This window comes from Acromyrmex echinatior, chromosome 11 (genome assembly GCF_024713525.1).
Source record: "Acromyrmex echinatior isolate Ae372 chromosome 11, ASM2471352v2, whole genome shotgun sequence".
Classification (NCBI taxonomy): domain Eukaryota; kingdom Metazoa; phylum Arthropoda; class Insecta; order Hymenoptera; family Formicidae; genus Acromyrmex; species Acromyrmex echinatior.
The window spans coordinates 11,316,536-11,338,319 of record NC_141862.1 but is presented as its reverse complement, the minus strand read 5'-3'; the positions used below and the strand labels follow the sequence as shown (position 1 = coordinate 11,338,319).

The 21,784-nt window shown below is 35.8% G+C and overlaps 4 protein-coding genes across 7 annotated transcripts in view; 2 read left to right on the top strand and 2 right to left on the bottom strand.

Annotated features, from left to right (window-relative positions):
• The window catches only part of nmo (serine/threonine-protein kinase nemo), a 119,664-nt gene extending 117,945 nt beyond the window's left edge, over window positions 1–1,719 (bottom strand). For 3 of the 4 annotated variants that reach the window (XR_015546594.1, XR_015546595.1, XM_087410997.1), the window contains exon 1: window positions 17–1,719. Coding sequence is in view for 2 of the 4 variants with exons in the window: in XM_087410997.1 (XP_087267123.1) it covers window positions 17–336 (320 nt within the window). In the remaining 2 variants the exon portion in view is untranslated. The remainder of the gene's footprint in view (window positions 1–16) is intronic. The other variant, XM_087410996.1, reaches the window with a different exon arrangement.
• A 2,381-nt stretch (window positions 1,720–4,100) lies between these two features.
• On the bottom strand, window positions 4,101–12,458 carry LOC105144311 (ubiquitin-protein ligase E3B). Its single transcript, XM_087411348.1, has 16 exons — window positions 11,702–12,458; window positions 11,021–11,173; window positions 10,627–10,954; window positions 10,358–10,546; window positions 10,071–10,262; window positions 9,813–10,002; window positions 9,444–9,686; window positions 9,186–9,357; window positions 8,979–9,097; window positions 8,735–8,854; window positions 8,224–8,422; window positions 7,649–7,949; window positions 6,990–7,382; window positions 6,454–6,618; window positions 6,197–6,308; window positions 4,101–6,056 (listed from the first exon to the last, which is right to left on the bottom strand). The coding sequence occupies exons 1-16, from the start codon at window positions 11,863–11,865 to the stop codon at window positions 5,884–5,886; spliced, it is 3,213 nt and encodes a 1,070-aa protein (XP_087267474.1). The 5' UTR covers window positions 11,866–12,458; the 3' UTR covers window positions 4,101–5,883.
• A 589-nt stretch (window positions 12,459–13,047) lies between these two features.
• dx (deltex E3 ubiquitin ligase) lies at window positions 13,048–16,417 on the top strand. Its single transcript, XM_011053151.2, has 6 exons — window positions 13,048–13,620; window positions 14,259–14,451; window positions 14,527–14,796; window positions 14,858–15,149; window positions 15,396–15,714; window positions 15,994–16,417. The coding sequence occupies exons 1-6, from the start codon at window positions 13,451–13,453 to the stop codon at window positions 16,316–16,318; spliced, it is 1,569 nt and encodes a 522-aa protein (XP_011051453.1). The 5' UTR covers window positions 13,048–13,450; the 3' UTR covers window positions 16,319–16,417.
• A 1,142-nt stretch (window positions 16,418–17,559) lies between these two features.
• Window positions 17,560–21,507, top strand: LOC105144313 (uncharacterized). The gene is made up of 6 exons (XM_011053153.2): window positions 17,560–17,994; window positions 18,786–18,978; window positions 19,047–19,186; window positions 19,259–19,421; window positions 19,589–19,837; window positions 20,201–21,507. The coding sequence occupies exons 1-6, from the start codon at window positions 17,915–17,917 to the stop codon at window positions 20,342–20,344; spliced, it is 969 nt and encodes a 322-aa protein (XP_011051455.1). The 5' UTR covers window positions 17,560–17,914; the 3' UTR covers window positions 20,345–21,507.
• Window positions 21,508–21,784: the final 277 nt, after the last annotated feature.

Here is a 21,784-nt window from a genome sequence, read left to right as displayed (position 1 = left end):
AAGATTCGCAACTTACCAGACGACGCCGAAGGCCCCGTAACCGATGGGTCGGTCCGGCTGGACGGGATCCTGGGCAGGCGGCGGGGGCGGGGGTGCGGGGGCCGCAGGGTGGTAGTAAGTGGGGGGTGCCGCCTGGGCCGCGGCCGCGGCGGCAGCAGCGGCGGCGAGGACCGCCTGGCCCGGATGGGCCCCGGCGGCTGCGGCGGCGGCGGCGGCAGCGGCGGCACCGGCGCCCCCGCCTCCGGCGCCGGTCGCCCCCGCCCCGCCGCCCTGCATCAGCGGTATGGACACGCTCATGGACACCCGCGAGTGCCGGCTGGGCCCAACCACTGCCATCAAAGCACTTGCTGGCCCGTCCGCCCCCACTTCACGGGCCGTGCCCCCTCGGCTCCACGACGACGAAGCGAGCCACCGTTATTGTTTGATGAGCCGCGTGCGATCGCTCCTCTCACGCGGCGACGAACATAGTTCCTCTCTTCTCTCCGCTGCACTCGAAAGGATGTGTATATCGTCGTTTTTGTCTCTGGCTCTTCCGATTAATCCTCTCCCGCGGATGATCGCAAGGAAGGGATTGGATGAGGGGATGAACGAGATACACACGCGGACGGCGTCCTTTATCGCACTGAGGTGACTGAGATAACTCCTCGCTCGCACACCGCCGACGAACACCGTTATTATTATTAACGTCGTTCCTCTTCGATTCCTGATCTTGAACGGCCTGTCTCCGCGATCCCGATGATACACATACGCATCCGTATGTATGGATGTATGTATGTGTACACCTTCCGTCACGTACGATATCGCAGCGTGACAGCGAACGGCACTTAGCGCGCTTGGCGATGCTCCGGTTAGGTTAGGTTATGTTTGACGCACGTATCCATTCACGCACGCACGCACATTTCCACATACCGCCGCACTGTGTACGTATTCCAATCGCAGTCCGCTCCACACGCACTCTCTCTCTCTCTCTCAGGCGGTGGGCCTCATAACAATGTCATCGGGATTACCTCCTGGGTGTCGCGAGTCGCAGGGGAGATGTTTTGGAGGGCGCGCTTGTTCCTAGGAGACAGAGAAAAAGGAGACGTGACGATGGGAACGCGACGCGAGGAAGCCGCGATTACTCCGGCACGACCGTTGTCGTCGTCGAGTGCGTGATATATATATATATATATATGACAGATAATTCCCTCGGTGCGCGTACGTACGCACGCACGTACGCACGCACGCATGCACGCACGTATGCACGCACGCACGCACGCACGCACGAGCTTTCCCCCCCGCCCCCCTCCCGCGAGAGTCGCCACCGCCGTCACTACTATACCACTTTGCCACTGTGCGTGATAAATTACCTCCTCTCGGAGCGAAGCTTCTCGCGGAGCACACGCGGGACAGAAAGCGCAGCACCAAAGCACCAACAGCGGAGAGCCACACGCGAAAGGGGAGAAACGTTTCTCTCTCGTACCAAGTCGACGACACGCGCGCGCGACGACACACGCCGCGGAGACGGGGGTGACAGATAGCGACAGTGGATAAAAAAGAGAGAGAGAGAGGAAGGAAGAGAGAGAGAGAGAAAGAGAGGCACACACACACACGCGCGCACGGCAGAGACAGAGAGGAAAGGGGGGAAAAAAAGGAGAGAGTCTCTCGCGTAGCCGCGACGGGAGATCGAGCCGCGCTCCGCCGACGATACACACGTCTACCCGCAGTCGAAGCTTGCTGGCCACTGATGTCACCAGGCCGCGTCAGATCCTGCGCTACCACGATCCGCCACAGCAGCGCCGGGCACAAAGGCGGTCACGTGATCGGCGCGTTGGCCTACTGCGCGTGCGTGAGCGCGCGCGCGACGTTTTTAATCCTCTCTCTCTCTCTCTCTCTCTCTCTTTCTCTCTGTCTCCTCCCCCCTTTCTCCTACTGTATTAATTCTCTTCACTTCTTCTTTCTTCCTACGCTTTTGCGTTTTTAAAAAACATAAAATGTTAATTTAAACAATGGTCTTTTTTTTTAGCGAATTTATTTAAGTATAGGAAATTTATTTAAGTATAGAATTTTTTCTCCTGACTCTTTTTATTTTCGATCGTAACGTTAATAAAATTATATGCGCGTTTATATAAATTTTTCTTTCTTACAATGGCGAGATATCAGTTTTGTACAGCAAATATCGTATCGATAAAACGTTTGCAGTTCTTTTCCTTTTTAATATTTTTACGTGGAAATAAATAAGGTATAGATATATATACTGAGAGAAAAGTGTTCGGTATATTTAATTAAGTTTTTAATTACATAGTAAAATAATTACGAGGAGTCTCTCTATTTTTATTATTGTTATAATATTAGTAATAATATTTACAAAATGACTGTGATTTATAATAATTTTCGGTGCCAATTATATAGTTTTTGGCACATAGAATTATATAAATATACGTATCATTATTAACATTATATCAATAATAATTATAAAACAAGAGCTCCTAATCACAATTACTTTACAGTTGCAATTACATGCAATTAGTCAACAAACACTTCAAAAACTTTTCTCTCAGTGGAAAACACAATAATAAATCTTCAAATAATAAATATTTCGTTAGCCGATACTGGTCGATTTCAAAAGTATTACTTCCAAGAATTCTTATCTGAACTTTCGTTCCTCTTTTTGGCAATGAAACTCGAGTTTCATCTTCTTTTTCCGCAGGAAGGGATCGGTTACGTAAATGAAGGAAAGCGAATGCACACAACAACGCAATATTTTTTGCGACGTGTGTATATATTTACACGATTGTATACCAATCCTCACCGTATGAAATTAGCAGATCTCTCCCGTCCTTATACAGAAATCTCTTCTTATACACAGAATCTTAATAATTTAAACCATCGATTACAAACGGCGAGCGGGACGGTCATTGCATAACCAAAACGAGTGATTTACACAATGCATCGTCTTCGTTCGCTTTGCAATTGTAAGAGAAACTCGCGTTACAGCACATTTTCTTTTATTTTCTTTTTAACGAGTCTAGTTAATTAATTATTATAGTTCGTAAATGCAAAATTCAGTTATCACGACGAATACAAAATCATCTTACAATCGCAAGCTTCCCGTTCGATACGCCAATCTTAAAGTCTATTCTTACACTGATAGCCGTCTCCTTTAAACTTTATCGTTCTTACGACGAATAAATCCACAAACCGGAGTATTCGCTGCTCCATTTTAATAAATGTACACAATCCCACGCTCCTCACGCAATATCTTTAATAGCCAAATACAATACCTACAATCACACAAATTTTACAAATATAATATAATATTGTATTAATATAAATATATTATAAAATAAGTAAATAAAATAAGAATCAATTAAATTGTGCACTCTGTCGTAAATAAAGTAAGAGTCAACTGAACTGTATACTCTATCGAAATCAATGGATATTGCACAAACATAACAAGGCTGAGTTTACAATGTATTGCTCGATAAAAAAAAATAGTGATGTTATACTATGTATGTCAAGTCACATACTATGTATGTAGGAGAGTTTTTATATCATCAGTCGATCCGATATTTTCAAAAAATAAAATTGTACAACAATGAGTCTTGCCATTTTTGTGTTTCATCAAGCTGGTTTCGATTTGAACTGCGATTGCATGAGCGCAGGTTTACAGCTCGCTTGGAACAAACGCCCTAATCATATATAAGAAAATATCCAAAAATTACATCTCATGAATCATCCGCCCTTTATCTTTGGTCTATTATCGAATTCTCTCTTGTCAATACTTCTCACATCTACCAGAAAATCATGTTTCGAAAAGTAAAGCGATAACAATATCATTGGAGAGTTCGCTTTTCGTACAGAATACCGCAGTCCGTTTGTGTCCTCTTTCTTTTCTTCATATTTATAAACATACATATTGTATCATATGTATCCCGCATACGTTGCGATTATGGCGAATTTTGCGAATAAAACTCACTCCATAATGTCCAAAAAAAATCTCACTTATTTACACTTGATTAAACCTGAGTCAAACAAGATAAGACTGTTTAAGCAACTGGGCTAATCGTTAGAACTATTTGAAATAATAAAAATGTGATAAAAATAATAATATTGAATAATTGATATGTATAAATTATAAATTTTATTTATCAAGTTTGCCCGCTTACAATTTAGTTTTTTCATCAAACAGTTTCTCATTTACATGTCATGATGGTAAAGTTTTCCTAGAGATAAATAGAAAGAAAAATATGCATTATTCCAAAATTAAGAAAATATTCTCTTTGTTTTTCTCATTCTTTAACTTTTTGTTAATCACCCAGCTTTTTGTTATGGATATTCAGAGAACTTTTCAATCCTCGATTCCACATGAAATGACGACGAGACTCTTGTCATAATCTCCTTCGGAACGAACCCAGGGGACTTCTCATCCGCAAGCGCTCGTGGGAATTGTACCTTTAGATCGCATTAAATCGATTAAACGGCATATCGCGCCAATAGTCTGTACAAAAACCTTGAGAAAATAGTTTTTAAAATAGATCGCGGTCTCCCCGATTGACTCTTCTTCGTATCGGGGAAAACTTTTAGAAATTCACAAGTCGTTTTTTTGATTGCTCGGAGACTTATTTCGCACGCGCGCTGGTTCGTTGACAAGGTATTGCCTAGCTTCGAGGATGTTCCCTTGTAAATAGTAACAGGAGTGGTGAACCTCTTCTTCTGAAGTGCGAATATAAGTTCAATTGAATCAATAAACAGTACAGATTACGGCCATTAAAAATTTTTATTTAAAAAATGCGTCCATGATAGTTTAAAAAACAATGATTCTGAAACTCATGTTCATATATATAGTTTTCTTACATACATGTATTTTTCTTATTTTAGATCTTTTACACATTTCTTTGTCATAGTTAAAATTGGAATATGTAATTATAAAAAAAGTCTTTGTTAAAATATAAACTCATAAAAAAATCATCTAAATTATATTTAATAATTCGAAAAAACAGTAATTTAAAAAATAATAAATGATTCACACACAATCACTTAATTTTTAATTTCGTAAGATATTACGAATTTTTTTTTACGACTGTAAATAATACCTTTTCTTGCTTATTGATTCAATGTCTGAAGTAAACGTCCACCAGGAGTAATCTATAACAAATGTTATCTTCAACGTTATCTATGAAAATAAATTTAAATGTCCGCCACCCCTGACCTTAATGTAACGTTGATCAACGATTCTATCCACTAACAAGCGCACAATTATCTCAGCGGTATTAAGCTCATGAGGTATGGTGTATTTCACATCGGTAATGTGTGCCTGTATAAATATATATCGAAGACCGCAGAAACGAACGTTGTAAACAGGCTTCACCCTAAAATACTTAGCTCTCGTCATACGATGAAATTTATTTAAATATATATATATATATATATATATATATATATATATATGTGTGTGTGTATATGTCTAACAGTTATCTATTCGCAGACTCATTATTGTATACCTTTATGTTGTATATTCTCATGTTGCTTCATGATACCATCAATCCCCGAAAAATACCAAGGTCGCAATGTTTTTACAAAAAAAAAACTGCGACGCTTTTAAGACGTTCTCTAAAACGTTCGTGTTAGCTAAAAATCAACAGGTATTTAAACAGCGACGCATTTAATTGGGCTGTTAATTGGTACTGGATGGGGATAAGGGCGGTTTAGGCATCACTCGACATTGTCGAATCTGAGGTATCGATCATGTCAGTCGATTTTTTATCCCTGCGAAATCTCGACATTTTCGATCGCCGATCATCTCGTTCCAACTGTCGAAAACTGCGTGATATTTCGACAAATTCTTAACACAATCCTTTGTGCTAGTCTTTTTTGAAAATAAAAACGCGTGATCGGCAACACTTAGGAAAGTTCGAAACCGGTATTGCTGGTGACAGCGTAACGCAACTTTTCTCGCAACGTGCTCTTTTTCTGATAATTCGGCAACTTGAGCAAGTTGAAGCACGTTGACGAAGTGGGCAGTCGATTTTGCGGATCCTTCTTGCGAATCGTGAAGAAACCTCTGATTACGCTGCCTAAATTGCAAAAAAATTTCAAACAAATTAAATTTATCGAAGAATTTGAAAAGTATTGAAAATTTTTCCAGTTTATCGATTTTATGGCTGATTATGAAACGATTGATCTCGTCTGTTTTCGAAACTATTTTATAACATACCAATAGTGTCGCCAGTATCTTCGTCATCGCAAACTTCTACGCATCGTATGGAAAAAGGTGGCTCCAGGTGAGCGAAACCTAGCAGAGGTGACTTCGAGCAACTCGTCACGAACTATCACAAACGTTATTATTATTCTCCAAGAGGATTATTAATTATAGAGGATGGATTATTAATATCCACATTAAAAACATCTCAAGAAAATCTTTAGTGTATTATTGATTAGAGAGAAATTATTAATTATCTTTGTGATCACTACCTTTAAGAACAAGCCTCTTTCTTCTTCCGTAAAATCCTTTTCTAGGATGTCCCACAACCAGCATACTACTCGATGACTGTCGTGAAATCCTCCATAATATTGCGTATGCCTTCGTAAATCTCGCAGATCCAAAGGTACGTTATCACCCGAGATCAATCTCTGTAACTACAAAGCCAAGTGTTCCATGATAACTCGAACGTATACAAGTATATAAAAAATAATACAATATAATTATATTATTAATATTATATGCATACAATAACATTACATAGAAATATTAATCATAGCACTGTATTTGCTTTAAGATTTTTATTTCATATTAAATTTTCTTCAGAATATAGAGCTTACAATTAGATTCTAATTTAAAAAGTCATTAAAATAATTTATTAATTTAACTGTTAACTCACACATTTATTTATATATAATCATATTTAATTTATTATATTCAAATTAATGATTCCATACCACTTAATTTTGATACCTCAGTCATAGATTACACTACAAATAAATATAAATAAGTATTCTTGAATTATCACCTCGGGCGTTGAGAACAACGACAGCCACTCGGGATTAATGATCGAGCGGAATCCCTTGATGAAGGCGGTCGTTTGCTCCTTGATTTGATGATACATTCTATAGTGCGCCATGTGGTGGATATATTGAATCTTGTTCTGATTGGTCACGGCAGTGGTGCGCCCGCCAGTAATCAGTTCGTGCGTGACCAGCTTGCCAAGCACGTCCTCATCGAGAGAGAACGTCAACTCCAGCTCACGAATATCGCCTTTGTAATGCTTTACTAAAGTCAAGCTACGGTAGAGATCGCGATCTAGTGAAGCAAGCTCGTCCAACCAACTGTACAATGCGCCGCCTGTTTGCCCGGAAAATTGCGAGACAAAGAATGACGCAAAAGGCACGTCCACGACGATACCCTGGAAAGCGATAAGAGATCGATCGTTGTAAAAAAATTGACTTTATTTGAAGATACTGGCTATATATAATTTTTTCTCGCAATAATCTAGATATGCTAAAACCACATAGAATGATAAATAATATTCACAAACAATGAATAATTAAAATAATTATTGACACATGAGAAATTTTTTAATTATTTTTTAAATATTTTGTATATTTTTATTTATAATTAAATAATTGAAGCTAAATTGCATTTACAAACTTTACTGATTATGGAGTTTACCTCATAAACCGCTTTGCCAAGCATTCGTCCGACGAATTCGAATAGTTGCAAGTGATTATCTTGCATGAAAGATGTGGGAGACGGATAGAGCCGGTTTTCACTAGTAGCTTTAAACAAATTCAAAGATGGATCGAATACTCGTTTTATTGTCTCTTCTAAGAATTCCTTAAAAACTCCGTCTTGATCGATACCGGCTTCAGCTAAACCTTGTTCGTTTACAAAGCGTACCCTAATCACACCTTTCAGTGCTTGTGATGGCAACATGGCCAATTGTCTGTAGCCATCTTCAACTATTCGCGTTCTGTAAAATATAAAAGAATATATTTCATAATAATTAAAAGAATCGTAAAAAAATTATATCTATCTTATTGACAAAAATATATCCTCTAAAAAATGATATTAGATTATCACACAAAGAAAAGATTTGTTATTTTTGTTAAATGTTTTATTTTCAGAAAATAGTATCAAATTTAAGAAAATATAATTAAAAATTTAATAAAAAAATTTTTTTCAAACTTTTATGTTTTAAAAAAATAAATAAAAATTGTAAAATAGATAAAGACATAACAATAGACCTGTGCACAACAATTAGAGTAGTAGGTGGGCTGTTGCAAGCGCTCTCGGTCAAACCCATCACTGCTTTTTCATCAGCTATGTGCTTGCGAAATAATACGACTCGCTCGGAATGAGGAATGACATGAGGCATTTTTGAGAGTAAAAGTGCTGCGCCGCGTCGTCCCTTTTCCAAATCAGCCAAGAAGCCAGACACTCGTACTTCCTGTAAAAAAAAAATTATAAATCACTATATATCGCAAATATTGAAACTGACACATAATACAATCTCTTTATTTTAATTACACGAGGAAAATCAGAAAGTAAAGTGAATTTATTTATTCCTGTACATCTGTAATTTATATCTGTAAATGAAAAAATCAATATTAAAAAATATTACATTCATTTTTAAAAATATTACATTACTAGAGAAAGTTTTTATTAATTGATACAATAATGTTTTTTTTAGACCTGTAACATAAAATTTTTATAATATAAGTCTAAAGTATTCATAAAGTATAAATTAAAATATACTTAACTTGGCTAACCAGTGACCTTCCGGGCAGAACGTTCTGCGGCAATCACGTCGATATATTGCCATTAAAAGAATGTAAAGTGAGATAAACAAAGGATTGTTGGATACCGACTTCACATCTATAAAATACAAAAAATTGCATGCATCTTCGTATATTAATCTTATAAATTTTTTGTCTATTTTTCTTCTTGCAATTTTAATTAAGCAAAAAACAATAACAAAAAATGACAGAAATCGACTTACCAAATAAATTAGTGAGAACCGCTTTGTACAAAAATTGATTTAAAAAATATGACATAGTAATGAAGTCCGTGAGCTTGAAAGGATCTTGATGTTCGTACATTTCCATATCGTCTAAAATGCTGAAATTGGAAAATCAAGAGATTAGCGCACATATGAAACGAGACTAAATTTAATCAAATTGTTTGAAAAAAAAATCATATTACTTACGTAACATAGTGCGTCATACAATCGGCGAACAGTATCAGCATTTGGAATTCAGGTGCTGTGCATTTGGTGTTAGCCGCCAAGAGATCTAGAAACGCTTTTAGACCACAGTGGGGTCCCAAGGTGGTCAAAAACAGCCACATGTGATAAAGAATTTTGCCTTGATAGCATAATCCTATTTTTATATATACGTGTTATTAGTTGATATTTTTGTATATATGACCTTGTGTATATGGTTATGCACTGATTTATTACACATACCCGTTAATATCTCTATCTTCATCTGTGTGAGCGTATGCAACGTAGTTTGATATAGAGAACAGATTAGAGCTATCTTGGTAGCTTCCGGACTGCCCAGCTTTCTGTAGTTTTTGGTGCTGTTGTTCCTATTAGTTCGAGCCTCAAGAAATGCCCGCCGGAAAATATTCGCGCCTATAGAAGAGGTACTTTGCTGCTCTACCGGAGGTGGTACCTCTTTCTCGACGAATTCGATTAATGGCTGTTCTGAAAATAAAATAAAAAGTAACCAAAGGGCGAATTGATTTTTGTTGATTAGGCTATCACACCTTTGTATACGGATTGTAATTCTTTATAAGGAGTATCAAAATTGGTAAAATTAATAACTCTCACCAACTAAATGCGTAACGATCCTGCCCGTCCAAAGACAGACGAGTTGTAATTTTACCGAAGGAGTCGCGTCCTGCAAGGAGGTGTCAATTGTCTGTGCAAACCAGCCTAATACTGGATGCCAATGTGTCAAATTACTCCGTTTGGCGACTACATATTGTTGACATGCTTCCAGCATTCTCGTCACAACGAACTGAAAAGGATTCATGAGACATTATCAATATGCTTGTAAGAGAAAAAAATTACTACTTAATAGCTTACCGTAAAAGAAGGAAAGCACAGCTCTCTCAATACTTCTTCCCTTTCGATATTCGCCAATTGTATCAAATTAGCAAGTAAACAAAGCGCATAACTGCCCTCCAAAGCGTTAAAGACGATCCTTAAATTCTGCTCGGAATTTAGCAACTCCAAACTTCTCGCAAACAGATTATTCGTTGTAAACGATGAAATGCACTATAAATAATATCAGAAACTTTACATATTTAGATTAGAGAAAAAAATATCATGATATATAACAAAGCCTTTAAACATTTTTCTTTCTTTTTTACCTCTGGTGACAAGATATTCAGGTGATAGACCAGAGCTGGTACGCTAAAAATGTTAATTAGAAACAGAGACACCAGTTTGTCGGACATTTGCGAAGAGATCAGTGGTCTCAGTGTCAGAGTAACTGCTGCTGAAAGTGTAACTGGTTTCAAAGCAATTTTCGCTCTACCCAGTCCCTTCATTAAGAGAGCCTGAAATGGAAAACATAGTTTAGAATTGTTAAAGAAAGAACCAAGATCATTAGAAAACTTCTAGTTTGCAATAATGTTACCTGCATAGTAGCATAAAATCCATTGTTAACTAGGTGGCCCATTATGTTTGCGCACAGCTGACTCATGCCAGTCTTTAGCTGGTCCATACCCTTCACCTTCTGTATTGCCCACGTTCCAGGCGATGTGAAACTCACCAGAGTGTGCAGTCGCAGAAGTATGGATTTGTGATCCGATACCCTCTCCGGCTTCAGGCTGTCCAAGCCGGAGAGACAGTGGTATAAAATTGTCTTCATTTGCGATATCCATGATATGTAGTGATCTTTATGGAACGCCACTCCAACGTAAGATATCTTTGGAGACTCGGAGTCGAGAGTCAGGACAAGGTATCTGAAAGATCGTCTTGGTTGAACGATACTCTGGATCTTTGGAAGAATATTTATTGCATGTACTCACCTACACACTCTTTCTATTCTTTCTTGATCCCTTTCTTTCTTATAAATTATCAAAAATCTAGAAATAGTTCTATACACCTCCAGAGCAAGTTTTAATTCCACTGTTACATTGTCGGCGTTGGGGTCATCAAGGAAATTGTTATCAAACTCTTCTCTAAAAATAAAAACAGTCTTGTCAGATAATTATAATCTTCGTATAAAATTATATAAGCATTCTTTATATCAATATGCTCTTTTATGCTACAAACATAATTCAATTCTTGCAAGAGATAAAAATTTAATTCAAATTTGCTAACTGAAACAATAATCCAAGGCAAATAAAAACATATTTTATATTAATATATTAAGTGTAAGTAAATAGAAATGAATATGTAAAATATCTCTCTTTCTCTTTCTTTCTCTGCACTTTAATGATTTGATTTATCTTCGTATTTGCTTGGAATTCTACGAATCTGACTATCAGCAGTATTTATGTATACCACAGAGATAACTGGATATTTTTATACAGTTATTCTACAATATTGATCAAGTTCAATATCGACAAACTTCTGTTCACACTGTAGCACAAGCATCTTCACATAAACATCAGCTCGCACATATTTGTATGACCATGTGTAATACTGACAGGTAACTCACATCTCCATTTCGCATGGAGAGGCCCTAGGCTTTGTCTCGCACTTACAGTATCCGTTTGGTGAACTGAACACGAGCGAGCCAGGCTCGAACGTGAGCCTGAATCAGAGTAGCCGCGGCTTCTCTGCGCTTTTCATGCGCCCGATCCTCGCGTGCTGCCTTCTTCTGTTGCAGGAAGCTGCCCTTCGACGACGAGCCCTCCGCGCAGAACATCCTTGAGTTCTCGATCACCGATCACCCTTAGGGCTGCGGGGCCCGAACAACCCCCCCTGGACGCCTACGCTTCTCCTCCACCTCCACCTCCTCCGCGTCGTCGTCGTCGTCGCTCGCTGCTAACCGCGAGGCATCTCCGAGGCATCCTCGTCAGCTGACGAGCATCTATCAGTATCCCCCACTACGTATCCTTCTTCTCGTCCGTGCTGTATCGCTCTCAGCTATGTCGGAGTACGCGGCGTATCAGATTAATCCGAATCCGTCTCCACAATGGATTTACTATTGTGGCTTGAGATAGAATTCCAGTGTGCTCCAATCACTTCAATCACTCCAATGTCGCCTTTCTTGAGATATCCTGGTCAGCTGACGGGTATTTACAAACCCCCTCTTTCTCCCAGAAGCGAAAATCACCCGGCAATGACGGACTAGAGGATTTAGCTCCCGAAGCATATCAGATTAAAGATAAATTAAAGATGAAGTAATTTTCCTTAACATTTCGATGAATTTTTTTCCTTCATAATTTACGAAGTAGATTCTACAACCTCCTTTTGTATTTATACACAAATTGCGTATATAATTTTGATGGATCACCCAAAAAAAAAATGAAGGGTATCGATGATTTATAATTATAATATTTATATAATATGGATAGATTTATCTATTTTTACTTGTTTAACCCAAAAAAGATTGAATTACAAAATTAGAAATTTTGTTTTAAGCAATTATATATCGGTTGAAATGTCGATTAATTTAATCAGATTAATTTATAAAATACAATATTTTATTAATATGGATAGAATTATTAATTTTTTGTTGGTTAACAAAATTTAAAGTATTTTTGTCAATAATTTCTACAAATATAGATGAATTTGGAAATCTTTGTTTTTAATTTATTCTTTATTTTTTTCTAATAGGACAAGAAAAAGAAATGAAAACATTTATTCCTATCAATGCATCTCTCAATTTATACGCTTCATCTTTTTTAAATTTTTATAATCAAAAAATATAAAGATTAAATAAGTTAAGAAAATCAATTTAATTGATAAAAAAATGGACATTTAAATCAATCGAATTAACCAAGGTCGGCCTAAAATCGTAATCTTCCTTGAGAATTCGATCACTCGCAAACTGTCTCGAAGTCGTTTCGATATCCTGCGCGTCGACCTATCGAATCCGCTCATCTGCCGCGCTTCACACCGTTCACAACGGCATCTTTCGCATGCGCCGACCCTCAGTCCTCAGTTTGCACCAGAGTGCGCATTGATGCATGTGTATTTGTTTTCTTCTGAATTTCTTCTAAAGAATCCCGGATTTCCACGACGAAGTATTTTTGTTTCGTGATTGCAAGACGGGGAAGAAGACAGCAAGTGTTTCTCATCGAGTGACGGAGAGAAAAGTAGATCAAATTCGCTGTTCATTAGTCCGATTTGTAACGATCGGGCGACCGTCACGGTGACCGTGGGAAAACTCGAAAATGTTCCCACGCTGCCGTTACGTTGCAAGTGTATGTCGCATGTGCGTGTGAAATTCCTCTGGGAGGATACGGAGCAGAGCGCGGGGGTCGCGGAGAGCGACGGGCAAGAGGATGAGCGCCCAGGGGCAGGAGCACGGACACGCGGTGGTCGTCTGGGAGTGGGAGAATCGTCACGGACGTTGGCGGCCTTATAGTCCGGCCGTGTCGCAGCATCTCGAACGGGCCCATTATAAGAAACTCACGCGGGTGTTTCTCAACGACGCGGATCCCAGTCTCGACAGGTCTGAATGACACGCACGACATGCCATTCGATATCACGATCTTGTAGTAGTTGTAGCCCGCCTTAATTGCACTTGTCTCGCGATAAAAAGTGAGGCAGGTGTATGTTTGGGTTTTGTAGAGAAAAAAAGAAAAAAAGAGAGGAAGAGGGAGAAAGAGAGAAAGAGAAGTTGAGAATGGAATGAGCAGATGTATATGACGAACTGTATAATTTTACTATTAGTGATAATTGATTATTTATCGAAAATTTATCAATTGATTGAATTTTTAGGATTATTTTTAAGCTTCAAATTTTGCTTCTTATTTTATTGCGAAAATAATAAAAATGCGATGATTTTTAGTTTATATGTATTATTTTTATTTTATTTTTTAAAATATATTTTTAATATATTTTATATATATATTTATTTTTATTTTGTATATAATTTTTAAAAATATACATATATAAATAATTATATATTTTTCACATTGAATGAAGATTTAAAATTTTGATTTAATACATTTTTATCAATCTTTGTGAACAATTCAGTTGTTAGAATTTTACATGAAAAAAAAAAACAAAAATAAACACGTTAAACTTTACACTTCAATATTCAAAAATTTGAAGACAATAATATACATTGATTTATTTAAAAATTAGGTATTACATCAATTTGAAGACAAAAACACAATGCTGCGACGACGGTGACGAGACGCACAATGTGAGGAGAAAGTTTTATCTGCCAGGTTCACCAGCCGGCAAAGGTGCCAAATGGGAATGGGCAGGTGATTCGGATGATTGGCATACTTATGATATGGAAGTACAATGTCTTATAGAAGAAGCATGGGCGAGAGTAAGCAGACGAATTTCCAAAGTAAACAATTTTTGTGCTCGAGTCTTCTAATGAAAAAAAAAATATTTTTTCCAGGGTGACAAAACTATCGACATTTCCAAAACTTATTTGGGTTTCCCTTATATCATCAATTTCTGCAATCTGACTCAAGTGAGATGTTGTACGGGATATGTAAGGCCGATAAGACGAATACAACAGGCGCCTTATCCACTGGTCAAAGTCGCGCTGGAAGAATTGCAAGTCACTTCCGGGAGGAGATCCGCGTCGGTTACGGTCAAAAGTTCCACCGTCAAAGTTACGCATAAGAAATCGTCTAACGGAAGTACAAAGAAAAACAACAAGAAAGTAAGTTTTTTCTTCAACGCGGTGTTTCTGTATTGAAGACCTCACTTGTGAATTTTTTCAGAGTAAAAGCGGAGAGACGAACGGACCAACGAATATTGCACGTGTTATTCTCAGTAATTTCAACATATTTGGTAGCAAACATGGCATTGAGAACAATCCCGCGGCGACGAATGTGGAGTCCGGTCAGAAGAGGAAGACCTGGGACGCAGTGCTGGACGTCGATTCCAGCAGCACTAAGAGCGGTCGCAGGCCAAGCGTGGACACCGTGTCCACGTATTTGAGTCACGAGAATCCAATAGATTTGCTGGACAGCAGCATGGGAAGCGACGATGCGTTCAAGGATTCCATTCTTGGTGTGTGCTTACAAAAATACATTTATTTGTTTTAGCTATTCAATCATCTATAAATTTATAACTTTGAATTTAATTTTAATGTGAGAAAATAACTTATTCATATATATTCATTTAATTAGAATATAAATTTTAATTTTAGTATTTGAATGCATTTGTATATTTATGTTTAGCTGTCGGGATTTTTTTCAAACATCACAAAGTGAACGTTCGAAACGATACTAATATGTATAATATTAATTACTCTAGAGATGGACGCTACATCGGACGTGATATCCCAGTATGTAAAAGTGGTGGAAAGCGACGGCTCCGATTCGTGTCCGGTATGCCTGGGCGTTCCAGAGCCATTAACGGTCGAACTGACGCGTTGCAGACACAGACTGCACTTGGCGTGTTTGAACGCGATGCTTAGCTCCCAGCAGCCACCCATGTATATACAATGTCCAGTTTGTCGTATGATTTACGGCGAGAAAAGAGGCAATCAGCCGCCGGGCATGATGAACTGGACGCGGATACCGCGAGCATTATCGGGTTTCCCGAACACCAATACTATACAAATTACTTACGAGTGAGTGAGATAAAAAAAAGAAAAAACGAAAATCTTTTCATATAACTCGCGTCATAACGATATTCTTCAAAGATTTCTATCTATCAACAATTTTAAAAGAATTAATTTTAGATTAATTTTATTTGAAGTAAATAAATTTGATACGAATCTAATTTGAGATAAATATTGGATAATAAACGAGAGACTTCATATCTCTTTCTCTGAATAAATATATATATAATATATATAAATATACTTAGGGAGAAATATTTATATCAATTTTCATTTTAATTTTCTCAGCATTCCGTCCGGAATTCAGAGTAACGAACATCCGAATCCGGGTCAAGCATATTATGCCGTGGGCTTCCCCCGTGTATGTTATCTTCCGGATAATAGTCTTGGTCGCCGTGTATTGAGATTGCTGCAAGTCGCGTTTGAACGCAGACTGATCTTCACGATCGGCCGATCGGTCACTACCGGTCGCGAGGACGTCGTCACATGGAACGAGATCCACCACAAGACCGAGCTCGGACCGTCCACATCCAGTCACGGCTACCCTGACCATAGTTACCTCGAAAGAACGCTCGCAGAACTGGCAGCGCAAGGTGTGACTGATGGGCAATGATTGCCGATACATCAACAATTGCATTTATTGAAATTATTAACATATAAATGAAGTGTTTATACAAAAATAAGTTGACCCATGTAATTCTGAGAAAAGAAATCGAGATTTGGCTGTTTGAAATATTGGTTGCATTCAGCAGGAAAAGCAACTCTGCAATTATAATTTTCTTTAATATGATTTATTAATACATTTAGATCTAATGAGAAATTAACGGCAAAACCAATCATATTAAACAATTTTACGACAGTTGCAAATCTGTTTTTCCTCCTAAACGCAATTATTTATAAAACTTCGAAATCTTTCTTACTATCGAACTGAAGGCTGACTCATTTTTGCATAGTATATGAACATTCGCGGTAAATTTAAGGTCCTTGTTAACACTTAGCTCAAAAATTTATATATAGAATATAGTGGTTCAAAATATGAAAAATAATTTTTTTAATTTTATTCAGTTATTTTGCTTTTTTAATTTTTTAATTTATTAAATTTTATTTTATTTGTCAATATCAGCTTATTAAAACCTCATCGACAAAGTGTTAACATAAACTTACGTCTTAGAGATAAAAATTAGCACGAAGAAATTGGAGATGTATATTTTAAAACGTTTATTTGATCTTTATTCCGTGCTAAGCAAGGAACTGATAGATATATCTTAGAGTTTTAGATTTATTTATATATATATATATATATATAATTATATATATATATATATATACTCTGTACCGAAGAATAAGTATTTTATTACAACTAATAAAATAGAAGAACTTGTCGAATGATAGTATTAAATTTAATTTATAGATCTTAATTTTATATATATATATATATATATATATATACATCAGTATAAAAAAAAAATATATATATATATATATGTCTTCCATGAAAAACTTTCAGCTTGTCTTTGATATAATAACCAAAAAAAATGTAATTATATAACAAACAATATCTTTATGGAATATTTTATTTACCAAAATTATGTAAATTGGAAGCGTAACTTGATCTTTAACTAAGAGCGATTGTTATGATTCTAAATTCTATTTTCAAAAAATTAATACTAAGTTATAATAGTTAAAATCCGAATTATATTATAAAATTTATGACAAAAATAATTCTTTTTATTCCCTAAAATCTTGCAAAATCCCTTTTTTCTCCTCACATAAAAACACACGGCGTCATTAAAATTACTGTCACAATGTCAATTCTTCCGGATATATGTTTATTTGTGCGTCATGTTCTGGTTAGAGAGATGGCGCATCTTTTCAATGCAATAAAATGGCTGAAAATTGATTTTTTTCGTCGGTCTGTTTTTCTCCTAGTGAATTAAGCAGGCTTGATATTTAGCTAAAGTAAGAAAAAAAGTTCTATCTAGCGTAGGAATAAAAAACAGACCCCGTGTCTCCCGGTCGCAATTCTCCCTTTCTCTCGCTCGCGAGGTTAGGAGATTAGGTGACCGTCAACGAATGGACGAGGATGCAGCGAACGTCGGCAAGTGTTCGCTTGTGCTGAACGCATCAATTTACGACGGTCAGGGCGATCTTGTTTCGAATCTCGGTGCGGATTTTGCTCGCTCCGTTTACGCAGATTCCTAGCGCCTAAATGAGTACCGGGAGCAAGTACAACTGCGTTCTGTGCAACTCGAAGCTAGACACCAAGGAAGCGCTGCAGCAACACTTTAGGTATACACTCATCGCTATTATAATTAAGTTAAGATTCACAATCGGTTCAAGTCAATTAATCGTGATTTCACAATGTTATTAACGAAATTAGTGATTTTCCAAAATATATGTCACGCAATGTAGGGAAAAATCCAAGGAAATAATCCAGACAATTCAAACTAAAACATTGAGCATTCACATGACATGATTTGAATCTGAATATCCCATGTTGTTATGATGTATCAATTTATATTTATGTACGAAACAAGTTGGAAATGTTCTATTTAAAAAATAAGAACGATTTCAACTGAACTCTGATTAATTTGATTGACTGGTAGAATCATTCATTATCAATCTTTTTCGATACATTAAATATTTCTCAATTAATTCTTAGTGAATTTAATAGTTTTAGTTAGATATATTAGATAATAAATTGTATTACTTAGATAATAAAATATTATTGATTATTAAATTAATTGGAGTTTGATCAAAATCATCTTAAAAAATAATAAATGTTACCTTTGGAGTTGGAAATTAATAATAAATGAAGATTAAAGTATATTAAAGAAAGAAAAAGAAACAAAAAGAGAAAATATGATTTAAATAAATCTGAGTCAGAATCAATGTAATGCAGAATCAAATTTAGAATTTTCAGCTCTATCCCTTTTATTTTTTTTTATTTTATTAGCCTTTTATTATTTTAAATTATTTTCTATGAAAAAATATATACTTATGTACGAAATAATTATAAAATTTATTATTCATTATCTGTATTTATCCAAGTGTTTTGTTTTTTGTCATGTTTGGTACAGGCAACATGCAAATAAGGAGATAGATGGTCGTGGGCGACCAATAGAAAGGAAAAGTGATGAAAATACTCTGTGTGATATATGCAATCAGTCGTTTGATTCAATACGGGCAACGATAAGACACAGGTTTAAAATGCATCCCAATTCACCAACCAAATTCCATTGTTCCTATTGTGGACAGCAATTTCCTTTAAAGGTAAGTACTTTATGACACTTTTTTCTCTTCTGTTTTTATAATAATTTTACGAAAACACATTTGTTCAGAATCACAGAGATATTCATCAAACTTTGCATGATGCAACTGAAAGTGAGAACAAAGATCAACACAGAAAATGTGAGGAGTGTGATTTATTATTTTACAATGAGAAGGCATTGGAATATCATTGTAAATGTATTCATAAAAGGTAGCATTTTATCATTCAATCCACTTTGAATGTATATTTATGGAATTATTATCTGATTGTATTATTTTTCAGAATGGTACACTTATTTCAACCGATAGCCACTCCTCCGCCTAGTAATAAAATCAAATTCAACTCTATGAATGATGCAATGAACGTATACTATTGTCATTTATGTGGTATCGAATATGTTGTAAAATTCAATTTGCAACAGCATTTGGAAAGGATACACACGAAAGTAAGAAGATAAATATAATTCAAATATATTTTAAAAGTTACTATTTATTGTTTTAAACGAAAATTAATAACTTTAAAGTACAATTAAAGAATGTAATCCTGACATCATTTTGTATCCCGACATGCTTGTGAAAACTTAAATATTTCTATAACGCAATTATTTTGTAGAGAGAAAGGGAGACTATGCCGCCGGAATTGATCAAATGTACAGTGTGTGCAGCATTATTTTACAACAAGAGAGCCTACAATATACACAACACTTATCATCATCCGGATGATTTATATGTGACTTCCGAAGAGCAGAGAACGCAGATGGTGACCAGGATTGATCAAGACTTCGACGTTAGGAGAGTACAGTCTATGGCCGATAGATATGTATCGCGATCTAATGTAATTAAGAGGAAGAGTAGAAAGAAGGTAACACATATTTTACGTCCTTATGATTTTGACCAAACTCTGATTAACTTAATCAGCAGTATTTTAAGTATATGAATAAAACTATTAAATTAATTAACAGAATTATATTTAAGGTAAAAAAGATTAAGAATAACGAATTGTATATTAGATTTTGTCTTAAGTGACTCTACTGGTAATAGCTGATTAGTTATCATAATCTAGTCGAAGTCACCTTCAGTTATTTTGTTTATGATCTCAACATAATTTGACATAATATAAATTTTATATGATACAAAATATAATCATGTAATAAGTAATAAATATTTTTATATATAATAGCATAGCCATACAATTAAATTTATATTTATTAATATGTGAATTTAGAATGAAGCGGAGAAGACAATTATTAAGACAGAGATAAAGAGAGAGAGATCTGTATCATTAGACGACCCTGCGTGTATCAACGAGTCCAACGAATCCAGCGATTCCGAGAGCGATATCCCATTAAAGCAAAGGATCACCAGCTAACGGAGGTTATTTTTATCATAAAATATTTCTATTTCTGATCCAAGAGAATTTTATCGTAAGAGAGATTTATGAACTGCTGCTATACACAATCGTGATAGTCATCTGCTTTTTTGCAGTTGTTATTATATGTATATTATATAAGTTAAAGAAATTATAAAAGGGGGCAATTGTATATTCATTTTTTGTTTCTACATGAATTGTGTTTTAGAAGTACAATTGTAATAACTGAATGTGTGAGTAACGACGATGAATGTTGAAGTACAGGAAGTCCTATAATATTACTAAGAAGAAGAAAAGAGTAATTACTGTAATTTGCAAATTCTTGACTAATTTTTTATATGTATTATACATTAATTAAATATCATGTTTAAAAGATATATATACACACACACACACACACACACACACACACACACATATATATATATAGGATGAATCAGAATGGACCAGTTTTTTATCCTAGGAGAAAAAGTATCACATTTCTAATTATACAGAGTAAATGTTAATGCATGTCTGTACCTTTTACTATGGGAAGTGAGTTTTCGATTGCATCTGTGACCATCTTTCATAAATTCAAAGAAAGAATTTTAAAAAGTGAATTCTTTTTGAGTTTGTAATGGTAGAACGTTTATTTTGCAATTGTTGGAAGTTTCTTCACGCTGATTGGGTTATGCTTTTAGATCAAGAGGAATGGTCCTCAGCAGAGAATCATAAAACGGTTGCAAAACTATTGTGTTCTGCTGAAGTAATGATTATCTGTGCTATTTCAGCAGGTATGTACGATCTAAGCGACATCCATTTATGAATCATTTAGATGATCACAGCTGGAGTCGATAACTTCTCCTAAAAAGTACTGACATGCATTAATCATCCTGTATATTTTTACATGGTAGAATTAAATAAAGTGAATCATTGCGCATAATTCAGCGAAATTCGATCAATCAGAAATTGTACTAATTTGCAGTGTATTTATTTATTTGTAGAATGAATCATGTGAATTTTTGTAAATAAGCTCAAAAATTGATTGATTGACGGATCTCCCCGCTATTTTCAACCTACTGTGCATCCGTGGGAATGATTCACCTTACTTCTTCACCATTTATTTTTTATATTATAATTATTTTATAATTAGTCGACAATTTGTCTCATGAAGCAAAAAATAATTCATTCTTATTCACCCTGTATATTATATATATAACATTACATATATATTATATGTATGATACACACTATAATATGTATACATATATCTTCTAAACATGATTGAATATATATTTTTATTTTTTTATTATAGTATGCATGCGACACAGAATGTTTTTATTATCTGCTGTTTTTTCTGCCCTCTTTGTATCTCGCAAATTTTATATACAAAAAATATATACAATTATATATAAAATTTTACATACGAAAAAAAAATATATATATACACACACACGTCGT

Excerpts from the sequence above, each read along its gene's own strand:
- dx (XM_011053151.2), top strand. The coding sequence starts at position 13,451 with ATGAGCGCCCAGGGGCAGGAGCACGGACACGCGGTGGTCGTCTGGGAG. Across the intron at positions 13,621-14,258 it reads GCGGATCCCAGTCTCGACAG|GTATTACATCAATTTGAAGA; the intron begins GTCTGAATGACA and ends TTTAAAAATTAG. Across the intron at positions 14,452-14,526 it reads TAGAAGAAGCATGGGCGAGA|GGTGACAAAACTATCGACAT; the intron begins GTAAGCAGACGA and ends TATTTTTTCCAG.
- LOC105144311 (XM_087411348.1), bottom strand. The coding sequence starts at position 11,865 with ATGTTCTGCGCGGAGGGCTCGTCGTCGAAGGGCAGCTTCCTGCAACAG. Across the intron at positions 8,423-8,734 it reads TCACTGGTTAGCCAAGTTAA|TACGAGTGTCTGGCTTCTTG; the intron begins GTATATTTTAAT and ends TTTTACAGGAAG. Across the intron at positions 7,383-7,648 it reads TTGGCAAAGCGGTTTATGAG|GGTATCGTCGTGGACGTGCC; the intron begins GTAAACTCCATA and ends ATCGCTTTCCAG.
- LOC105144313 (XM_011053153.2), top strand. The coding sequence starts at position 17,915 with ATGAGTACCGGGAGCAAGTACAACTGCGTTCTGTGCAACTCGAAGCTA. Across the intron at positions 17,995-18,785 it reads GCGCTGCAGCAACACTTTAG|GCAACATGCAAATAAGGAGA; the intron begins GTATACACTCAT and ends TGTTTGGTACAG. Across the intron at positions 19,838-20,200 it reads AGAGGAAGAGTAGAAAGAAG|AATGAAGCGGAGAAGACAAT; the intron begins GTAACACATATT and ends ATGTGAATTTAG.